The 19177-nt window shown below is 54.5% G+C and overlaps 1 protein-coding gene across 2 annotated transcripts; it reads right to left on the bottom strand.

The window, feature by feature from the left end:
• Nucleotides 1-6065: 6065 nt before the first annotated feature.
• Nucleotides 6066-19148, bottom strand: LOC104982058 (chromosome unknown open reading frame, human C15orf59). 2 transcript variants are annotated; one of them, XM_010831374.1, is made up of 3 exons: nt 18378-19148; nt 17240-17946; nt 6066-6854 (listed from the first exon to the last, which is right to left on the bottom strand). In XM_010831374.1, exons 2-3 carry the CDS (start codon nt 17393-17395, stop codon nt 6132-6134), a joined length of 879 nt encoding a protein of 292 aa, XP_010829676.1. In that variant the 5' UTR covers nt 17396-17946; nt 18378-19148; the 3' UTR covers nt 6066-6131. The 2 variants fall into 2 exon arrangements, with proteins under 2 accessions (XP_010829676.1, XP_010829677.1); XM_010831375.1 differs by having other exon boundaries at nt 6070-6854; nt 18397-18469.
• Between the last annotated feature and the right edge of the window lie 29 nt (nt 19149-19177).

The following is a 19177-nucleotide window of genomic DNA, read 5'->3' as shown; positions in this document are numbered from 1 at the left end:
CCAAAGAGCCTCTTGATGAAAGTGAAAGAGGAGAGTGAAAAAGTTGGCTTAAAGCTCAACATTCAGAAAACGAAGATCATGGCATCCAGTCCCATCACTTCAAATAGATGGGGAAACAATGGAAACAGTGAGAGACTTTGCTTTTGGGGGCTCCAAAATCACTGCAGATGGTGACTGCAGCCATGAAATTAAAAGATGCTTGCTCCTTGGAAGAAAAGCTATGACCAACCTAGACAGCATATTAAGAAGCAGAGACATTACTTTACCGACAAAGGTCCATCTAGTCAAAGCTATGGTTTTTCCAGTGGTCATGTATGGATGTGAGAGCTGGACTATAAAGAAAGCTGAGCACTGAAGAACTGATGCTTTTGAATTGAGGTATTAGAGAAAACTCTTGAGAGTCCCTTGGACTGCAAGGTGATTCAACCAGTCAATCCTAAAGGAAATCAGTCCTGAATATTCATTGGAAGGACTGATGCTGAAGCTGAAACTCCAATGCTTTGGCCACCTGATGGGAAGAACTGACTCATTGGAAAAGACCTTGATGCTAGGAAAGATTGAAGGCGGGAGGAGAAGGGGACGACACAGGATGAGATGGTTGGATGGCATCACCGACTCAATGGACATGAGTTTAAGTAAGCTCTGGGAGGTGGTGTTGAACAGGGAGGCCTGGTGTGCTGCAGTCCATGGGGTTGCAAAGAGTCGGACACAACTGAGCCACTGACCTGAACTGAACATGCCCCAGAAGTCTCTCATTCCCACTTCCAAATGACCAAGTTCTACTCCATTGTAGATGAATTCCATTTCAAATCCTCCTCCACCCAGAAGCCTTTCCTAGATATTCTGGCCCTTAACTAATGCCAGTTCAGCCCATACCAGGAAGGGGCTGGACATTTTCTGGGCTGAGGGCAGCCTAGTCTTCCTGACTCTGCTGGAGACATGAGAAGGAGAAGAGGACATTTGGACCTGGGGCTGTTTTCTGTTGGTCCCTAGTCCAGGCCCCAGACCCACAGGGAACCAAGAGTATGTTCTAGATGTCTTGCTCCTAGAAGCTTAACGACTGAGTTTAAGAAAGTAGGACCCAATCCTTGGTGAGCACTGGTTAGTTTTGCCCAGGCAAATCCATACTTTGACAACATTTCTATTTGCAGGGATTCCAGTTATCCTGAAGCTGGGAGTATGGGGAGCATGGGGAAGTCTAGATCCAGATCCTATTTCTGCATTTAGGAGCTGGCTATTTGGGAATGAATACTACACCTCTCTGGGTCTCAGTTTTCTCATTTGTAAAATGCCAATTGTCTCCGTTACTTGGAGGGTTGCTGTAAAGTAGGTAATTTATGTAAAGTGACTAATGCATCAGATAATAGGTATCCCATAAATAGTAGCTCTTACATAGTGTAAATAATAACAGCAATGGTAAATCCCCAGCTCCACCAACTTCCTACTGTGCATCTTCCAACAAATTCCTTGTTTGTTCATCAGCTCCCTCACCTGTAAAATAAGGATTATGGTCCATCCATTTATTTAATAAATAATTATCAAGTAACTTCTTATGTGCCAGGCACAACTAAATCTGTCATTTAGTGTGCGTTAAGACATGCAGCACAGTGCCCAGCATATACTACGTGGTCGGTAAATGTCAGTTTTCTTCCGCAAGCTGCAGCTGGAGGATGGGACATAGGTGTGGGGGGCGGGGGGAGAGGGGAGATTGAAACATAGAAGGGAAACTCAGGAGGGGCACAGGTAGAAGGCTGCACCTGCCCTGAACCCCCAGCTTCCTCCTTGCCTTTTCTTCCTTCAGTTGACAGGGCCTCACGTTGTCTCTAAGGGCGCGGGATGGTGCTGGGTCTCTGAATAGTTTGCCCCACTTTCCATCCATTGGTTTCATCAGACCGCTTCTGTAGACCAGATCGTCTATCCCTTGCCTGGAAAACAGTGTCTGATTCTTAGACACGCGGGTACTGCCATGTGCCCGCTGCATGAAAGTGGCGTCAGATGGAGGACCCCTGCCCCCACAAGGACAGAGCTGTCTCCTCACTAAGCTGGTCTCCTGCCTCATGCTCCTTTCCCAGGGATCACAGGCTGGACCCACCACCTATGGGCTTCTCAGCACTGAAACCCCACATCCTTCCATTTTGACTGCCCAGCCCTCATCAGACCAGACCCTCACAGAGAGTTGTGTGTGTGTGTGAGCACCAGTAACATGAGACCTAGCATGGAGGAAGTCTGAAATAAAAGCTGATTGCATGAATGCACAGCAAATCCCCTCTGCTAATGGTGCTCATTCATTCATTCAACAAATATTTATTGAACCCATAATCCATTGGGTGCCAGGCTCTGTGTCGAGGGCTGTGACATTCAGGTTAACAGTAACCAAGTTCTCCAAAGACTGAATGGCATTCACAAGCTTCCTGCTCCCAACGCTCTCACTCACACATACCCACCTGGGTCCGAGAGCTCCAGGCCCCTCCCTCACTCCCAGAGACCAGAGCGCTGGCTCCACCATGGATTTTGACAGCAGTAGATGTTTTAGTGCCGAGTCACTGACTTTGGGGTCGAATTCTGGCGCCATAACCCATGCTGGGCCCTTAGGCAAATTATTTAACTTCTCAGAGCCTCAGTTTCCTCATCTGGCAAACAGGCATAAGTAAAAATGCTTATCTCATATTTGCCGTGAGGATTTAACAAAACAAACAATACGTAGAGCAACACTCAGTGCACAATGCATGCTCGATGAACGTGGACTATTATCACGACTCTACACTGTATCGCAAGTGTCTGCCCCTCTCTGCCTCCTCCATAGCATGGCTCAGCACAAGTCCAAGCACACAGGAGGTGGTCAGTGGGATCAGATCTCTTGCTAACAGGGAGATCTGATGGGACATTCTGGGTAAGGAAACCCAGAAACTAGCAAAGGGACTTCCCTGGTGGTCCAGTGGCTAAGACTCCCCACTCAAAATACAGGAAGCCAGGGTTCAATCCCTGGTCAGGGAACTAGATCCCACATGCTGCAACTAAAGATCCCACGTGGGCTTCCCTGGTGGCTCAGTGGTAAAGAATCCACCTAGAATGCAGGAGACACAGGAGATGGCTGGTTCGATCCCTGGGTCGGGAAGATCCCCTGGAGAGGGAAATGGTGACCAGTACTCTTGCCTGGCGAATCCCATGGACAGAGGAGCCTGATGGGCTGAAGTCCGTGGGGTCACAAAGAGTCAGAAGCAGCTGAGCACACACATGTCACAACAGACCTGGTGCAGACAAATAAAATAAAAAAATAAAAGAAAAAAGAAACCAGCAAAGGCGTGGAGGTGGGGAAGAACAGGGAGGGACTGTGCCCGGAGGAGCGTGAGGGTTGAGGGGGAGGTCTTAGGGGTGCTGTGACTGCTCAAGGACGGGGAGCTTACTACTCAGAAGCAGCAAGTTCTGTGGCTCAACAACCTGACTGTTACAGCTCTTTCCCTAGGTGGCCACGTTCTCCATTTCAAGTCCTAAGAAAGTCATGGGGATCCCACTCCACTGGCAGCAAGGTCCAGACTGGATGTGGCATAGTTATGAAGGAAGTTAAGTCATTTGGGGGGTCTTCTAGAACAAATACCCATTCCCCCCACCTTTTCTAGGACACCCTCATACCTCTGCCCTATTTGAGGCAAGTAGCCAGGTGATGGACCAAGGAACGGGTCTGGCTAACTGAGGGCTATTAACAGGGACCACATGCAATCACAGAAAGCCAGAGTGAGGGTGGGGAAGGGGCTCCCAGGCAAGGTCAATGCCTTACTCGGGACTCTCAGAGACCCCTGGCTCTGGGTCTCAGTTTCTTCCTTGGAGAAATGGTTTATTTTCCTTGACTGTTGTAAAAACGAGAGACTGTAAGTCTGAAACCAATCTTGCCATTGGAGAGGAAAATCAAGTGTTGGAGGTAGCACTGGATGTCTTTCTTCAGAGCGAGGTGCGTCCACATCTGGGGTGAGGTGGGCTGCTCTGGATTGCCCCCTCCTCACTGTCAGGGCAGAACCCAGCTGGCCCTGGGCGCTTGGCGTTCATTCTCTGAACCAGGGTTCCATCACTGATCAGCCCCAACTGCCTGAGCATTTCCTGGGTCTGATAAATGAGTTTAGACCCCCGGTTTTCAGGCCTGGGCCAGGAAGAGCTAGCCACCACCCACCCACCTCCAACCCCCCCTGCCCGGATTGCCACCCTGGAGGCTGCACCTTGGCTAGATCCTTAGGGCTCTGACCTTAACCCTGTATGGAGATTCCCATACTGCAAAGCAGGCAACCTAGGCCTGGCCCGTCTGGTCCTGATCGCATCCTCAGCACCTGTTCCACGCTGGCCTGCACAATCTCTATCTTCCCCACTGCTGGGACTGCACAAGCGCAGTAGGTGCTGCTAGGTTGCTCGTCAGGCCCCCCACAAGAGGAGCAGAGACCCCTCCTGACAGGTGGGTTGTGAATCTGTCTTAATTAAAATGTGCAGGAGGGAGGTCCCCAAGGAGTGGTGTCCTTACCCCCCTGCTCTGAACAAGGGGCAGCAAATCAAGGTACCGTGGGGGACAGTGAAGCAGTGACCCAGGGATAGCTTCTAGTCGATGGAAGTGGCTTCTCTGCCCACTCCAGTCAGGGCTCCCCACCTGGAAACTACTGGAATCTGGGTGGGGGCTGCACTGACCACAGTGCATGTCCTGTACCCTGGCATTTACCAACTGCTTTCACATCCCCCATCTTGTCAAAGCCCCGTAGCCCCCGATGAGGTAGGTGAGGACTATCAGACCTATTTTATAGATGAGGCAGATAGGCTCAGAGAGGCAAATGGATTTGCTCAAGGTCACACTGCTGCTAGATGACAGAGCCGGGTATCACCTACATGCTGATGGTGGGGAGGGTGGCACAGACTCTGTGACTTTGGGCCAGTTACTTAACCTCTCTGAACCTCAGTCTTCTCATGTGAAAAATGGGAATAGTGATAGTTCTACCTTGTCAGATTACTGTGAAGATTAAATGAAATAATGCTGTAAAATGACCTCAGCATAGTCGTGGCCTGGGGGCCTACTCCATAAATGTGAGCAATGATTGTGATTATTATCCCAAGGGTACTCAGATGCTGTCCCTGTGTAGGCTACACCCCAGGTAAAGCCCTGTTACCTCCAGGCTCCCACCTTGTCTCTGTTGGTGTCGCACAAGACCTGCTAAGCTGGACTCAGGGTCCAGATGTGGAGAAGCAGGGACAGAGGAGGGCTGCAGGACTTCTCTCCAAGCTGCCTGCCTGGGGAAGGGGGCCAGGAGTCTGTCTCTGGCTCTGGTTCACAGCCCCACGGCAGTGGCTGCCCGCTTTCTCACGTGGACCTCAGGTCTGCTCAGGGCCAAGCAGGGACTGGCTGAGGCTCTCCTTGAGTCTTTCATCTCTAAAGGTCAAGGCTGCGCATGGGAGCTGAAAGGATTGGGAGTGGTCCAGGTTCTCAAAACAGACCTCTGCCCAGCCCAGCCTGGCCCTCCAGGGTCTGCAGGTTTCTGAGCATGGAGGCCCAATCATGCTAGTGTCTTTTTCCTTCCCTGTGTGCTGGGCAACCCTGAGATGGGAGAGGGGGCGGGATTGGATGCACTCAGGTAAGGGAAGGAGAAGCAAAAGTCAACCTCGGGGTAAAAGGCATAAAAGGCACAGGCGTGTGACTGACCGGGCCCAGCCGGAGTGACGCCACCCCCAGACCCTCGGTCCTGCAGTCTCTTCCGAATCACTGACCATGAGCCCTGGCCTCAGACCTGCAGCTTGGGAGCTCTTCTCTTGCTCACGAATCCCCTTCAGGGCAAGGCCCAGACTGTTAGCCAGCCTCCACCACCGTGCTCTGCAGGGGTGGGGGTGGGGGTCCCAGGTCAGACTTCCCCTTCCTCATTTCTACACATTTGGATGCCCCCTTCAGGGGTCCTGCCGTGAGAAGGAAGGGAGGGTGGTTCTGGCCACGCTTCCTGGGAACTAAGAGGTAAGCAGGCATCTTGTGTCCAAGATGAGCTTTGTGAAAGCCTTGGGGCCTGTGGGCTGGATCCTTAGCATTTTAAAATTTTATTATGACTGCGTTTGTTTAAATATATATATATATTTATAGCTCTATGTGCCCACCGCCCCCCAGCCCCTCCCCAGCCCTAGTTTTTCCCCTTGGCTTTCTGTCTGGTGGCCGTGTAGGGCAGCACCGTCTGCGTGCTCTTGTCCGACACCGTTTGCGTACTGCTATTCCGTGTGACCCTGCGGGTCTGCTCAGGGACCGAGGTGGGGCCTGAGCGGCGTCCAGTCAGAGGAGAGCGCCTGGGCTTGTAGGGAGCCGGGGAGGGCTTGAGGGGGCCAGCAGGGGCCTCTGTGTGGGCAGGCTCCGGGGACAGGCCCCCCTCCTCCTCTGCAGCCTCCTCCTCGCCGTCCCCCTCCTCGTCGTCACAGCACAGAGCGTGGTAGAGCACTTTGTCGCTGAACCGCACCCTTTCCCGCGTCCCCGGGGTCCGCTGGGGCAGCTGGCCCTTCACAGGGCCGGCGCTGAAGGCCTCCTCACTGGAGGAGTCCGGGGTCTCCACCCGGGGCCCGTTGGGGACGGGCAGGCCACCGTTCATGAGCCGGTAGTCTGGGCCGGCCCCCGGCCGGGTCGACTCGGGGCCGTCCACGGAGTCTGAGGGCGTGGAGATGTCCAGGAAGGAGCAGAACTCCCAGCTGTCCGAGAGGATGTCGGCCGTCGTAAAGTCCAGGTGGCCAAGGTCAAAGGGGCCGCCCACGCCTGCCTTGTCGCTGCTGGAGGTGCTGCTCACAGTGGCTGTGGTCCAGTCATCTGGCTCCAGTTCAAAGTCGAAGTCCGAGGTTAGTTTATCGATTTGGCTCACCACCTGGCCGGGCAAGGGGAGAGGAGTGAGCGGCCAGCATCACCAAGGTGCGAGTGTGCCCTGTCCCAGCCTTGGCTAATGACCCTACAGGACACAGGTGGACTTGAGTTCACAGGTTTGCTCACCCTGTTGAGGGCCAAAGCTGGACCAAGGTTAACACAGCTGGTTCGGGCCATCCGCCTTTTTCCACTCCTCAGTGCCTCTGGGAGAGGGAGGGTGCCTTCCAGCCCTGCACCCCATCCATTCACACACATACCCTCCTGCCCCAAAGCCAGCTGCTGTTCTGGGGGGCAGCCCTAGTTCTCAGAGTTGGATCTTCCTTTGACTGGGGACCATTTGAAACAGGGCTGAGAGATTCCAGCAAGTCCATTCAGTGGCAGGATGAGCAGCCCACCCACCCTCGGAGAGGAAATTAGATGTGAAAACCGCAAGAAGACTGCCCAGGCTTTCTGAAACATCCTGGACTGGCCTCTGCAGCAGGTCAGAAACTGGCCCCATGGGTCTCCATCACCCCACCCCTACATAGATAGCCCCAGAGCCTCCTCTCTCCTCCCTTTCCCCACTGCTTGATGAGTGGAGATCAATCCTGGCTTGTAGGGGAAGGAATAAAGCAAGCATTATTTGGTAAGCAATAAGAAAACCATCCATCCTGGGCCCAGAGCTGCTTGTTAAATGCACTCGGGCTGCAGAGGTCAGTGCACCCACCAGGTCCTGCCCGGTACAGGTGGCCCTGCCTCAGGATGGCCCCTCGTCGAGGCCAGGTCAGCACAGACATCGGTGATGAAGACAGTGAGGGGGGAAGGGAGACCAGGCAGAGACACAGGGAAAGGACAGAGCAAGGGGAGGAGAGGAGATGCAGGCCAGAATCCAAGCCAGCAAAACAACAACAAAAGCAAAGCCAAAGGACCAGAGACCCAAGGACAAAGACAGACACAACGAGTCATCAGGCCCTGGAGGCAGCTCCCAGCCCTCTCAGAGCTCTCTCCCTGGGGTCGGAGTGGTCAGTCAGTTCATTAACTAAAAAAGTCCCTAATTCAACAAACCTTTACTGAAGACAAATGCTGTCCAGGGATGTGCTAGGAGTTCGGCAAGGAGCAGGGTTGGTGAGTGCTCCAAAGTACAAGAGAAAAGCCAGGGGGAAGATGGCCAGCCAGGAGCCCGGCTCAGTGGGGTGTCCGCTCAGTGGGGTGTCCGCCTCGTCAGGAGTCAGGGGCTCTGACGCCAGAGACCTGCTCAGTCATTTTCCCTCTCTAGGTCTCAGTTTCTCAATCTGTGAACGGGGAGTTGGGTGGCTTATCTATCTCCAAGTTTCCTTCCATCTGTAAGGTTCTAGGACTCTGTGCTTAGACGACTTGAGGCACTCTTTGGGGGAGTCAGTGCCTAGGGATGCCCACTTCCCACAGCCCCAGACTAGGGGTGGAAGGAACTCTTGGCAGAGGCCTGTGGAAAAGCTGGGGGCAAAAAGACACCCAAGTTCCTGATTTGGACATCAAATGCTCTATGTGTCTTTGAGTAACTCACATAACCTCTCTGGACTTCAGCTTCAGTCACACCAAGGGGGTATGAGAATCCCGGCCCTGCCAACCTCATTAGAACTTCCTGGGGAGCAGTGAGAAGCCACTGCTTCCAATGCCCTAGGGCTCTCTGGGGGCACTGGTGATAAAAGTGACATGATCTCCCAGCTCTGAGCACCTACTACGTGTCAGGCTTTCCACCCACGAGATCATCATGGCCTGGATGTATAGATGACGGGCCCAAGAGACCAGTCACTGGGGACCTGAGATTCCTACCCCCACCAGCCCTGCAACACTGCACACGGCTGAAGTGCTGCCATGATTTCTGGGCCTGGACAGCCAATGCGTATAAACTCCATCCTCCAGTCTGGTCACCCCTTCTTATGCCCTCCACTGCCCAGAATGACTCCTGTACCTCAGAGAAGCTAGCATCCCCTTGAAACCTTTGTGTAAACCAAGCCCCATCTGAGAGCTAGTGGGAGCCCTGGCCTTGAGTAGGGGCTCTCAAACCCAAAGGTAAGGGCTCTCAAACCCAAATGCACAGAAGTAGGGGATGTATATATACACATAACTGATTCATTTTGTCATACAGCAGAAAATGACACAACCTTGTAAGGCAATTATACTCTAATGAAAACAGACAAAAAACCCAGACGTGCATCAGCCAACTCCCAGTGTTCTATTCAGGAGGTCCTGGTGGGGCTCGAGAGGTGCATATCTGACAAGCTTCGAGATGGTTCTCCTGCTGCTGTTGGTTCAGGAACAGACTTGGAGGACTACTGGTGTGGTGGACTGGACTTCCCAGGTGGCACAGTGGTAAAGAACCCGCCTACCAATGCAGGAGTGGCAGGAGATGGCAGGTTCGATCCCTGGGTTAGGGAGATCCCCTGGAGTAGGAAATGGCAACTCACGCTAGCATTCTAGCCTGGAGAATCCCATGGACAGAGGAGCCTGGTGGGCTACAGTCCATGGGCTCCCAAAGAGTCAGATACAACTGAACATGCATGCAATAGGCCTAGCAGACTGGGGATTTAAGCTGGCGAAAAATAGCAGCCCAGGCACTGCCACCCTCAGGAAAGGCCCTGTGCCTCTGGGACAGCCACACCCTCTAATTAGATTCCCCTGATCAAGCACTGCTGCTGAGAGTCTGCTGCTACCTGAGGTTGCGAGGATGACGGTAGGAATCTGGAGTCAAATGACTCGGCTGTGAGCTCACAGGGTTGGCCGAGGCCAAGCCGGGCCCCGAAGCTGGGTTCCTAATGCCCTGTGAGGAAGATGCAGGGTCCACAGAGCAAGAGCCCTAGAACCCTCAGATCAGGACGGTCTCCATGCCCAAGAAGCCCTTGCCAGCCCCCTGCCCAGGAGGCCTTCAGGTTGGGGCCCTTCCCCTTCTCTTTCAGAATGCCCTTCTCTGCTTCCATTCTGGGAGAGTGGAGGGAAAGAAGGGAAGGAGGGCTGGGCTCAGGTCCCAAGCCTGCCTCATCTTGGCTAAGAAGTTTGAGCGGCAAGTGATTTCCCTCTCCATATCCCATTTCCTCCCCTGTAAAACAGGATGACACACCTCTATTCACCAGATATTAGAGATGCAATAGATAGGAATGTGCTTTAAACTGCAGAGTCTGCACAGACACTTAAGAACCTGGGCTCTGAAGCCAGACGCAGGGTCCAACCTCACCACTTACAGGCTGGGTGACCTTAGCTCAGTTACTCAGCTTCTCTGGGCCTAAATGTCTTCATCCAAGGAGAATTCTAGTAGTACCTACTTGATAAGGCTCTGGTAAGGAGTTAATGACTTGATGCACAGAGAGTGCAAAGAACAACATAGACCCCCAATATCCACTGTGCACCTGTGGGTGCTAACATACGGCCAGGCCCCTGGCATCTGGTCCGAGAGCAAACTCGAGTCAGCTCTTTACCAAAGGAATGCCACTGTAACAGGGACACTTCCAGTGCCTGTGGCAGAATAATGGGATATTATTAGACCTTTCAAACTGCAGCACACGGGTGGCCCCTATGTTCCCTCAAGTAAAGCTGTCTACAGACAGTATAGGAGAAGAGATACTACAGGTCAAATAGCTGAGCCTCACAGGCAAATCTTGGTCTGCTCCACGGGTGAGACATGTCACACTCACCAGATGAATGACATCAGTGAGGGTCGGAAGGGAGTGACATGCCGTGGGGACCCAGATGGTCTGCAGGGGGCCCGGGTCAGTCCACAACCCCTGCTGCCCATCCCTGGGGCCTCATTTCATGGGGCCAGTGTGGAAGGCAGGAATGGGGGCAGGTCCCAGGCTAACCGCCTCTCTGCTTTGGCTGTCTTGAAATCTATGATTTCTCTCTGAGATTTAATAATCATTTTGCCTACATGTAATGTGGGATTATCTTGGAGTGCAGGGAAATAATTATATACACAGAAGGAAAGAAAGGGGAAGAGAGAGAATGGAAAGAGAAATAGAAATCACAGAACCACAGACCTTTGAAGCCAAGAGGGCCTGGAGCCACCACTGAGACCACCTTTCTCATTGTGCTTGCTGATGAGAAACTGAGACCCAGAGACCAGGAGTCGAGCTGAGACTGGAGGTGGATGGGAGTTCAGAACAGGAATCACCTGCTCTATGGGGGGCAAGAGTAAACACTAGATAGGAAGGGCAGGGTTAAGGGCTGCGACAAAACCTGCTGGGTCCTAAACCCTGTCCCTAAGGGTGTCCACAACCCATGTTCTGATCATGGCCTCAGCTACCCCCCTGAACTTGGCACCCATCCAGTCTCCCCACTGACAGCGACCTCCAGTCCAGCTCCCTTTCCATCCACGGACCTTCCTAGTCAGCCACCAGGACTACATCACTCATCTGCTTCCAGCTCTTCCTGGCTCCCCAAACTCCTGAACCTCCCAAACACAATCCAACACCAAATCTGATCACAGGTCCTGTTTTCTCCAGCAAGCAGCCTCCAACCCTGCCAGGCCCACCAGCCCGACTCACTCCACAGAACTCACTTGTGCCTCTGTGCCTCACCTGGCATGTCTCCTTTCTTTCCTACTCATTCCCTCTCACTTCCATAAGGAAGTCTTCCCTGATCCCCAGTTGAAGACAGGTTCCCTGTGAAAGGATCTCAAAGCACCCCGCACCTCTCCTGATTTTTCAATAGTTCTTGCTGCTACCATTTTATGTGTACATGTGACTGATGTCTGTGACCTCACTAGACAGGAAGCCCCATGAGAGGCAGGACTAGATCTGTCTTGCCCACCACTGCAGCCCCAGTTTAGTACAGGGATTGGCACATTTTTTACAGACACAGCTTTTGACTAGTGCATGAGTTCAGAGAGAGGACTTAATAAAAACCACTTGGGGCTTCTTTTATGAGAAAAAGTTCCACAGTCTTAGACATCCCAACATTGCCTGCCCTAGCCCGCCTCCACTGCTGGTTGAGACCCCTCTCCACGGAAAGCATGAATGTGTTCCCTAAGGCCTCAGGTTGAGGACCCAGGGAGCCCTGGGACCCGTTTATCCCCTCCCCGCTCACCTCTGGTCTCTTCAACTCTCTTGACAAGCTGCTACTCCTTCCTACCCTCCCAGGTCCCTGGGCAGCTGGTTATATAACTGGGGATTCTGCATTATTTATGATCACTGATTATTTTTTAATTCTTGATTATGTTACTTATTGTCTTCCTGGGGGGCTGTGGAGTTGGGGAAAAGGGGTGGGGAGCGAGTTGACCGTGATACATGATTCTCAACCTGCAATTTGGCCTAACTGGCTAAGGAGCTTTGTGAATCTGTCCGGAGGAGGAGAGCTCGAAGGGAAAAGGGAGGAAAGGAAGGTGAGAAAAAAAAAATAATAAGAAAAAATCCACACAATTCTTGCTGAGCTGCGGGTGATGGAACTGACCCACTTTGGCACAGCTCTGTGGTCCCCAGCCTCTCCTGCTCCAGCTGCCTCCTGGCTGGGCCACATTTATCTCATGCCTGCACAGCCCTTGGCTTCCCTGCCACCTCATATGCAGCGCCTTGCCCAGGGGACTGCACAATCACCACCGGGCTTGTTCCCCTTCAACACTGGATGGGGGATCCTCCACCACCACCCCTGGCTGTGAAGGGTTTGTGCCCACCCCTCCATCCTCCTGAGGTGTTCGGGCCAAAGTGGGCAACTGTGCCCTTAAGCTACGTCCTACCCAAGAGTCAGTGATGATGTGAGAGACACTAGTGATCAACACAATAAGTACCCTTGAACCCCGATATGCTGAGTGACATCTTGGGGAGGGGAGAACTGAGGAGGAGGAGGAGGCCAGGGACCTCTTCAAGGTAAGCTCAGCACCCAGGAGGCCAAAGGCAAGGCCCTTACCCCTGGCCTTTGGGGTTCCCAGTTGGCAGGGATCAGGGAGAGCAGGGGCTTCCCTGGTGGCTCAGCTGATAAAGAATCCACCTGCAAAGCTGGAGACCTGGGTTTGATCCCTGGGTTGGGAAGATCCCCTGGAGGAGGGCATGGCAACCCACTCCAGTAGTCTGGCCTGGAGATCCCCATGGACAGAGGAGCTTGGTGGGCTACAGTCCATGGGGTTGCAGAGTTGGACACAACTGAGTGACTAAGCACAGCACAGGGAGAGAGAGCAGTGGGGAGGCAGACCTCCACCCAGAAATACAACCAGGAGATTCCTGGAGAGCAGGTGGGATTCTCCCTAAGAACAAAATCCATATTCCATACCGTGGCCTGCAAGGCTCTGTGTAACCTGACTCCCTGTTTGACCGACCTTTCTGCTTTTCTCCTCCTAGTTCACTCCACTTCAGCTGCACTGCCTTCCTTGCTAATCCTGAAAACACCAAGCCCATTTCTTCCCCAGGACCTTTGCACAGGCTGTTCCCACTGCCTGGAAAGCTCATCCCCTAGATACCACCCTCACTTCCTTTGGCTCTCAGTTCAACAGCCGTCTTATGGGAAACACTCTTCCTATCCCCATCACTGTCACTCTCTATCCCCTTTCCCTGCTGCACAAGGGTGGGACTGCCCACTGTTGGAGGTAATAAAGGTGCCAGCCAGGAGGTCAGGGTCCTGACTTTGACCTCTGATGATAGCTAAGAAGCAGATGCGATTCTAAAAGCCATACATGGAATAAGGAGCAGGCCAGTGCTTGAATATTTCATTAGTAATATCTAACAAATACGGAGTAAGTTTTGTGCCCATCGTTCTGCTAAGTACTTTATATGTAATACACATTTAATTCTCATCACAACCCTGAGGCTGAGGAGTGGGATGGGGAGTGTAAAATTCATTATCCTCATTTACATGGAAAATGGAAGCACAGCAAGGTAAAGTAACTCTCCCAAGTTTACACAGCTGGGTAGGGGGCAGAGTTGGATCTGAACCAGAGACATGTGGCTGCAGAGCCATGATCTTGGCCCTGAGGCTGTGCTCTATCTCTAAAGTAAGATCCATAGAATTTTGAGGAGCTTAGAGAACCCGCTGGGACTGGCCTGGCACTCTGGAGTTTTGGGGAACCTAGGGGAGCTGAGGGCTAATTAAAGATTGACCATCACATCTCTCTGCAGCACAATTTTAGCTTTCAAAGCATTTACATTCCTCACCTCACTCAGTCCATTAAACTACTCTTCCCATTCATGGGACAGAACTTGTTCCTCATCACCTGTGAGGCCAATGGGAGAGCTGCAGAAGGGTTTGGCAGGGTAGGGGAGGTATAGTACGGGAAACTCCAAACCCTTTAGGGAAATGAGTAGGTGTTGGCCCCCTTTCATGTGTGCATGCTAAGTCACTTCAATCATGTCTGACTCTTTGTGACCCTAGGGACCCGAGCCCCTAGGCTCCTCTGTCCTTGGGATTCTCCAGGCAAGAATACTGGAGTGGGTTGCCATGCCTTCCTCCAGGAGATCTTCCTGACCCAGGGATTGAACCCATGTCTCAATGTCTACCTGCATTGGCAGGTGGGTTCTTTATCACTAGTGCCATCTGGGAAGCACGTTGGCCCCCTTACCCCATGCCAAACCCCGATGAAGTGCTAAGATAACACTGAGATGCAAATGATCATCATCCCCATCTCAGAGATGAGCAAACTGAGGCTCAGGGGCCTGGGGAAGGAGGGCTTTAGTGTCCCTCATCTTTCGATGAACTTCAGGCTGTATGCTCAAGAAGGGGAAGAGAGTCTGCCATGAAGGGTGGTGTCCAGGGCTGGTGAAGAGAGCAGCAGAGAGAGGATGACAGAGGTTGATACAACTGAGCCCTTTCTCTCTGCTGGCCTTGCTCCTTAGTCCAGCATCTCCTGCTACTCCCAGCAGTCTTGCTTGTGAATCTTGTCTTCACATCTAAGTACTTTCCCCCTCTGACATGAGAACCCCATTGGTGAGCTCTGAGCTGGTACTGCCTGGGGAGTAGGGTGTGATAAGGTGAGGAAGCCAGTGTCTGCCACTGTCTTGACCTTGGGCCCACCCACACCCTCAAGGGAAAATGCCACACCGAGCTTCCAAGGAGAGGCTGACAGATCATGGGTTCCAGGGAGCAGGGGGACTGCAACACTTTACTCCAAACCCCACCCGAACCCAGTAACCCCATTCCTGACAAATCCCATCCTATAGGAAGTCGGCTATGGCATCTCTTCCTCTGTCTGGGCCTCTCAGAGCCTTGCCTGCCTTCCACTTCCTCTGCTCATCACCCCATGTCCAGACCCTGCCTGGGGGATGGGGGAGCTCTGAGGCTTGGCCCCTCTCCCAGCTGGGTGCCATTGGCAGCGGGCAGGCAATGGCATACGGGGTAGACTCTGGTTGCCATAGCAACCTGCCAAAGTCTTGGGTGGAGGCACATGGCCTACAGGGTGTATGGGGGGTGGGGACTCATCTCTCCCCATCCTAGCTCAGGCCTCTGGGCTGCAAAGCCTGGGAATCTGGAGCTCTGTTGTTTGAGACATGGGAGCGGGTGAGTGTGTGTGCTGGTAAGGAACACATAAAAGATCCGCAAATGAACTGTCGCACTTCTAAGCTCCCTGCCTCATCCCTAAAGGGTACACCTCAGAGCATCACAGCATGAGCATAAGGTGTCCCCTCTAGAAGGCCCCTGTCAAAATGCAAAGACAATCATTAGTCCACCTGCTGAAGCCCCAGCATAGGCATCAGAAACTTGAGTTCTAGGCTTAGTTCTGCCACTGGTAGGCTATGTGACCTTACACAAGCCCCTGTCCCTCTCTGGCCTCAGTTTCTTCAACAGCAAACAAACAGGGCTAGTCTGGATGACCTGTGAGATGCCTTCAAACTGTGGATGGCTACGTAGCAGGGGAAGATGAAGGTAGGTGCCTGGAAGATGCTCAGTTGGGAGGAGGCTCTACGCATATCAAAGCTGCCTCCCGGCTTTGAGTCAATCCTGGCTCTTTCTCAGCAGGCTTGCTGGGGCATAGGTCCCATGCTCCTCCTGCCGAGGACAGAGACTTTGGATAGTTTCCATGACCCTGATGGGACCACAGAGCATCTGAAAGTTGGGGGGGGGGGCAAGTCAAAGTGGGAACTGCAGTCCTCTGGACCACTGAGGTTGGGAGAGCAGGGGTTGCTCAGGGGCACCTGGTCTTTGATCTCCAGACTTATTCCTCAAAGATGTTTGGCTTAGATTGCGGCCAGCCCAGTCCATGGGAAGAAGCACCACCACTTCTCTCTGTCTGCAGCAATAGCCATTCCTATCTCCTGAGAAAGGATGCTCCATTAGGCTGACCCCAGGTAGAGGGGTTGCCCTGCTCAACCTCTGCTTCTGTCCCAGCATCTCTACAAGCCCCTCTGCTCTGAACATGACTCCCTTCAAACACCCTCTGCTCCTCGGTTCTCAGGCCAGGCTGGAATGCCACTTTGACAGTCGGGAGTGGGTCTGCCACCATCACCTCCTCTTCCAAACCCTCTGAGAACCCCCATCTTCCCCACACAGCTGGCTGGGGAGAGCTCAAGCCCATAACTCCAGTTCAGTCACTCTCCCTGCCATTTCTGCAGGGACCCTGGTTACAAGGAGTTGAAATTTGCCTAAAGCCCACCTGGCTGGTGTAATGGCACCCAGCGGGCAAATTCAGGCCAGCAGCTCAGAACGCTGGTCATGCATTTCGGGCTCAAACACAGCCCAAGGGGCAGGGCTGAGGACATGTGAATCTCATTACCCTGGCGATGTGGGAAGTGGTAATTAAACCGGCTCCGCTTAGAAAGGCAGAGAGGGATACACATACCAGGATCTCTCGGTGACTTTTCAGCCTTGGCGGAAAAAAAAAAAAACAAACCATTTGGAACCATGGGACACGGATGCGTCCTTCAGAGGAGCTCCCTGCCCCTGGAAACATACACAGGAACAATGATATCCACTAGCAGCTCCTAGACCCACTTCGGGGCACAGAAGGCAAAGCCGGCTTTCATTTTTCCAGGTTCAGGGTTCTAAGCATCTGTGTGATCTCCAGGGAACGCTCAGAGCTGGGACTTGAGTGGTAGGGACTATCTCAGTAAAGCCACCCACGCTCTCCCAGTGCCCTCTATAAGCCAGTCAGCGTCTGGGAGGCAGATGGTGGGGTCAAAGGTCAGCTGGGTCCCAGAAGACTGTCTTCTACTAAGAGGCTGTGGTGGGATTCCGTCTTTTATTGGCCACCATGGCAGCTCTGAGCCATGGGCCCACAACATGCTGCCTAAGCAGTCCCTGGATCAAGGAGGCCCCTCCAGCCGTGGGGTACAGTGACATCTTTAGCAAAGCAGATGTGGGGAAAGGAGAACAAGAAGGAAGTGCCAAGCAGAGTGACACAGGTGCATACAGCTTTGCTCGTGCACGTGTGCATGCACATGCACACACACACACATGTGAGTATGTTTTGGTGCCAGGCCCAGGATACCTGGCCTAGGGGCTGCCCAGCCCATCACTCACCTCCCTTAGCTCCTTGGCCACCTCCTTGAGCTCTCGCAGGATGTCCTCCAGCTGCCCGATGACCATCTTCATGCGCTGTCGAATCCGCTCCCGCTCGCCACCACTGCTGGGGTCGTCACTGGGCTGCCCGAGGTCCGGGGTGCCCCGAATGTTCATCCTTCACCACGTGGCCGCAGGCCTGCCCATGCTCCCCCCAGCCAAGCACACGCTGCGTCTTCCTCCGCGGAGCCCCCCTCAGCCGGGCAGAGCTCCACATCTTAACGGCCCCCCAGCCCACCCTGGCCCTGGACGGCCCTCACCCAGCCCCAGCCCCCTGCCACCACCCCACTCCTCCACCTCTGGGTGGAGAATGGGACACCCAGAGGGAGACAGGCTGACTGAGGGGGTCAAGGTGAGGACACAGGAGGGCAGGGGGAGGGGCTGTGGGTCTCAGGAGTGGCTTCCAGGACTTGAAGTGCCTGTGGGTATGCTGAGCTGGACACAGAGGCAGGGGGATGACTCTGCAGGGACTAAGGGTAAAAGGTGCCCTTGGGATGGACAGAAGGCAGCAGTAATCCCCTCACAACTCCTAGGCAATTGCAAAGGCCGAGGTGTCAAGATGCAACAGACACCTGCAGAGGGATGGTGGCCAGGGCCTTCCAGATGTGAAGGGGGCTCCAGATGTGGGTGGCTCTGGGAAGGGAGCCGGCTTGGAGGAGGGCAGCCCCCTGCAGAGAGAGCGAGCCTGGCGTCAGCCTTCCCAGGCTGCAGCACCAGCCGGCAATGCAATGCCGCTGCCTCCCTCCTCACCCGAGCCTGCACCCTTCCTCGCTGGGGATTGGAGTTTTTTTGTTTGTTTGCTTGTTTTTTTCCTTTGTGGGGAGGGATGGTGGAGGCAGGTGCTCTAGCGCACAGCTCCTCCTCTAGAGGGGAAAGAGGGAGCCCCTGCTTTAAAAGCATAAGTCCTCAGCCTGCCATGGGGCACCCTGCCCTGGCTCCCGCCACCCCCACCCAGGCCTGGCCCCGCTGGTTCACTGGAGGGCCCCTCCAGTCTTGCTTGCTCTCTCCTAGTGCCCCGGGGGTGCTCTCGTTCCCAGCTGGACCTTCCCTTCCCCAGCCCCGCCTTCCGTCAGAACCCCCACTCCGCTATCGGACTCACCAAGGGTGGGGGCACCGACCTTCCTTCCGAGCAGCGTCGGGGGCCAAGTCCCAAGACGAGGTTGGGGGCCCCCAAGGCTCCCTAGGGCGGGCTTCTCTCTCTGGACCCTTCGGCCCCTGGCCTCAAGGAGGTCCTCAGAGCCGCCACCGGAGACATCTGGGCGGTGGGAGGGGGCGGGGCCTCCACGCTCCAAGGAAGGGGGCCGGAAAAATCTCCGTCAACCCCCGCCGGGCTCCGGTGGGGGGGAATGAGCAAGGTTCCTGCGGGTCCGGGGCTCCGAGGCCACAGGTGACTCGGGCACAGGGCGACCGAGGCGACGCCGGGCCGGTCCCAGCGCGCGAGCCAAAGTCGGAGGGATCGGAGGGCGCCGGGATCCCCTCAGCCCACGCCCGGTATTCCCCGGGCTCGGCACCGTCCGGGATCCGCTCTGTCCAGTCCAGATCGGCCGGCTCCGGGCTCCACCGTGGTCTCTGCCCTGCCGAGAGTGAGCTGGCACCCGTGGGCGCCCGGGACACCTCAGTCCGGACCCAGAACGACCGCGCTCCGGCACCTGCGGCGTCCGGAGCGGCCGCGAGGGTCCGCTCAGCCCAGCCCCGCGGTCCTCCCGGGGCGACAACGCTCTCGAGGCTCAGTCCAAGTCCACGGTCGGAACGGTCCGGAATCGCCGGGTCCCGGGGGGAGGGGCGATGTTGGCCGTGGGGACCCGGTCTCCTCCGGGCCGGGCCGAGAGTGCGCGGGGCAGGGAACCCGGCCGGGCTGGGTCTGGCGGCCCGGGCGCGGGCGGGAGGGGCGCCGGGCGG

Source organism: Bison bison, unplaced genomic scaffold, assembly GCF_000754665.1.
Source record: "Bison bison bison isolate TAMUID 2011002044 unplaced genomic scaffold, Bison_UMD1.0 scf7180017864526, whole genome shotgun sequence".
NCBI classification, from domain to species: domain Eukaryota; kingdom Metazoa; phylum Chordata; class Mammalia; order Artiodactyla; family Bovidae; genus Bison; species Bison bison.
Note: the sequence above shows the minus strand (reverse complement) of the source record. Positions and strands in the feature narration are given on the sequence as shown.

Coding starts and splice junctions, on each gene's coding strand:
- LOC104982058 (XM_010831374.1), bottom strand. CDS start 17,395: ATGAACATTCGGGGCACCCCGGACCTCGGGCAGCCCAGTGACGACCCC. Junction 6,855..17,239: donor TGGCCAAGGAGCTAAGGGAG/GTGAGTGATGGG, acceptor TTGCCCGGCCAG/GTGGTGAGCCAAATCGATAA.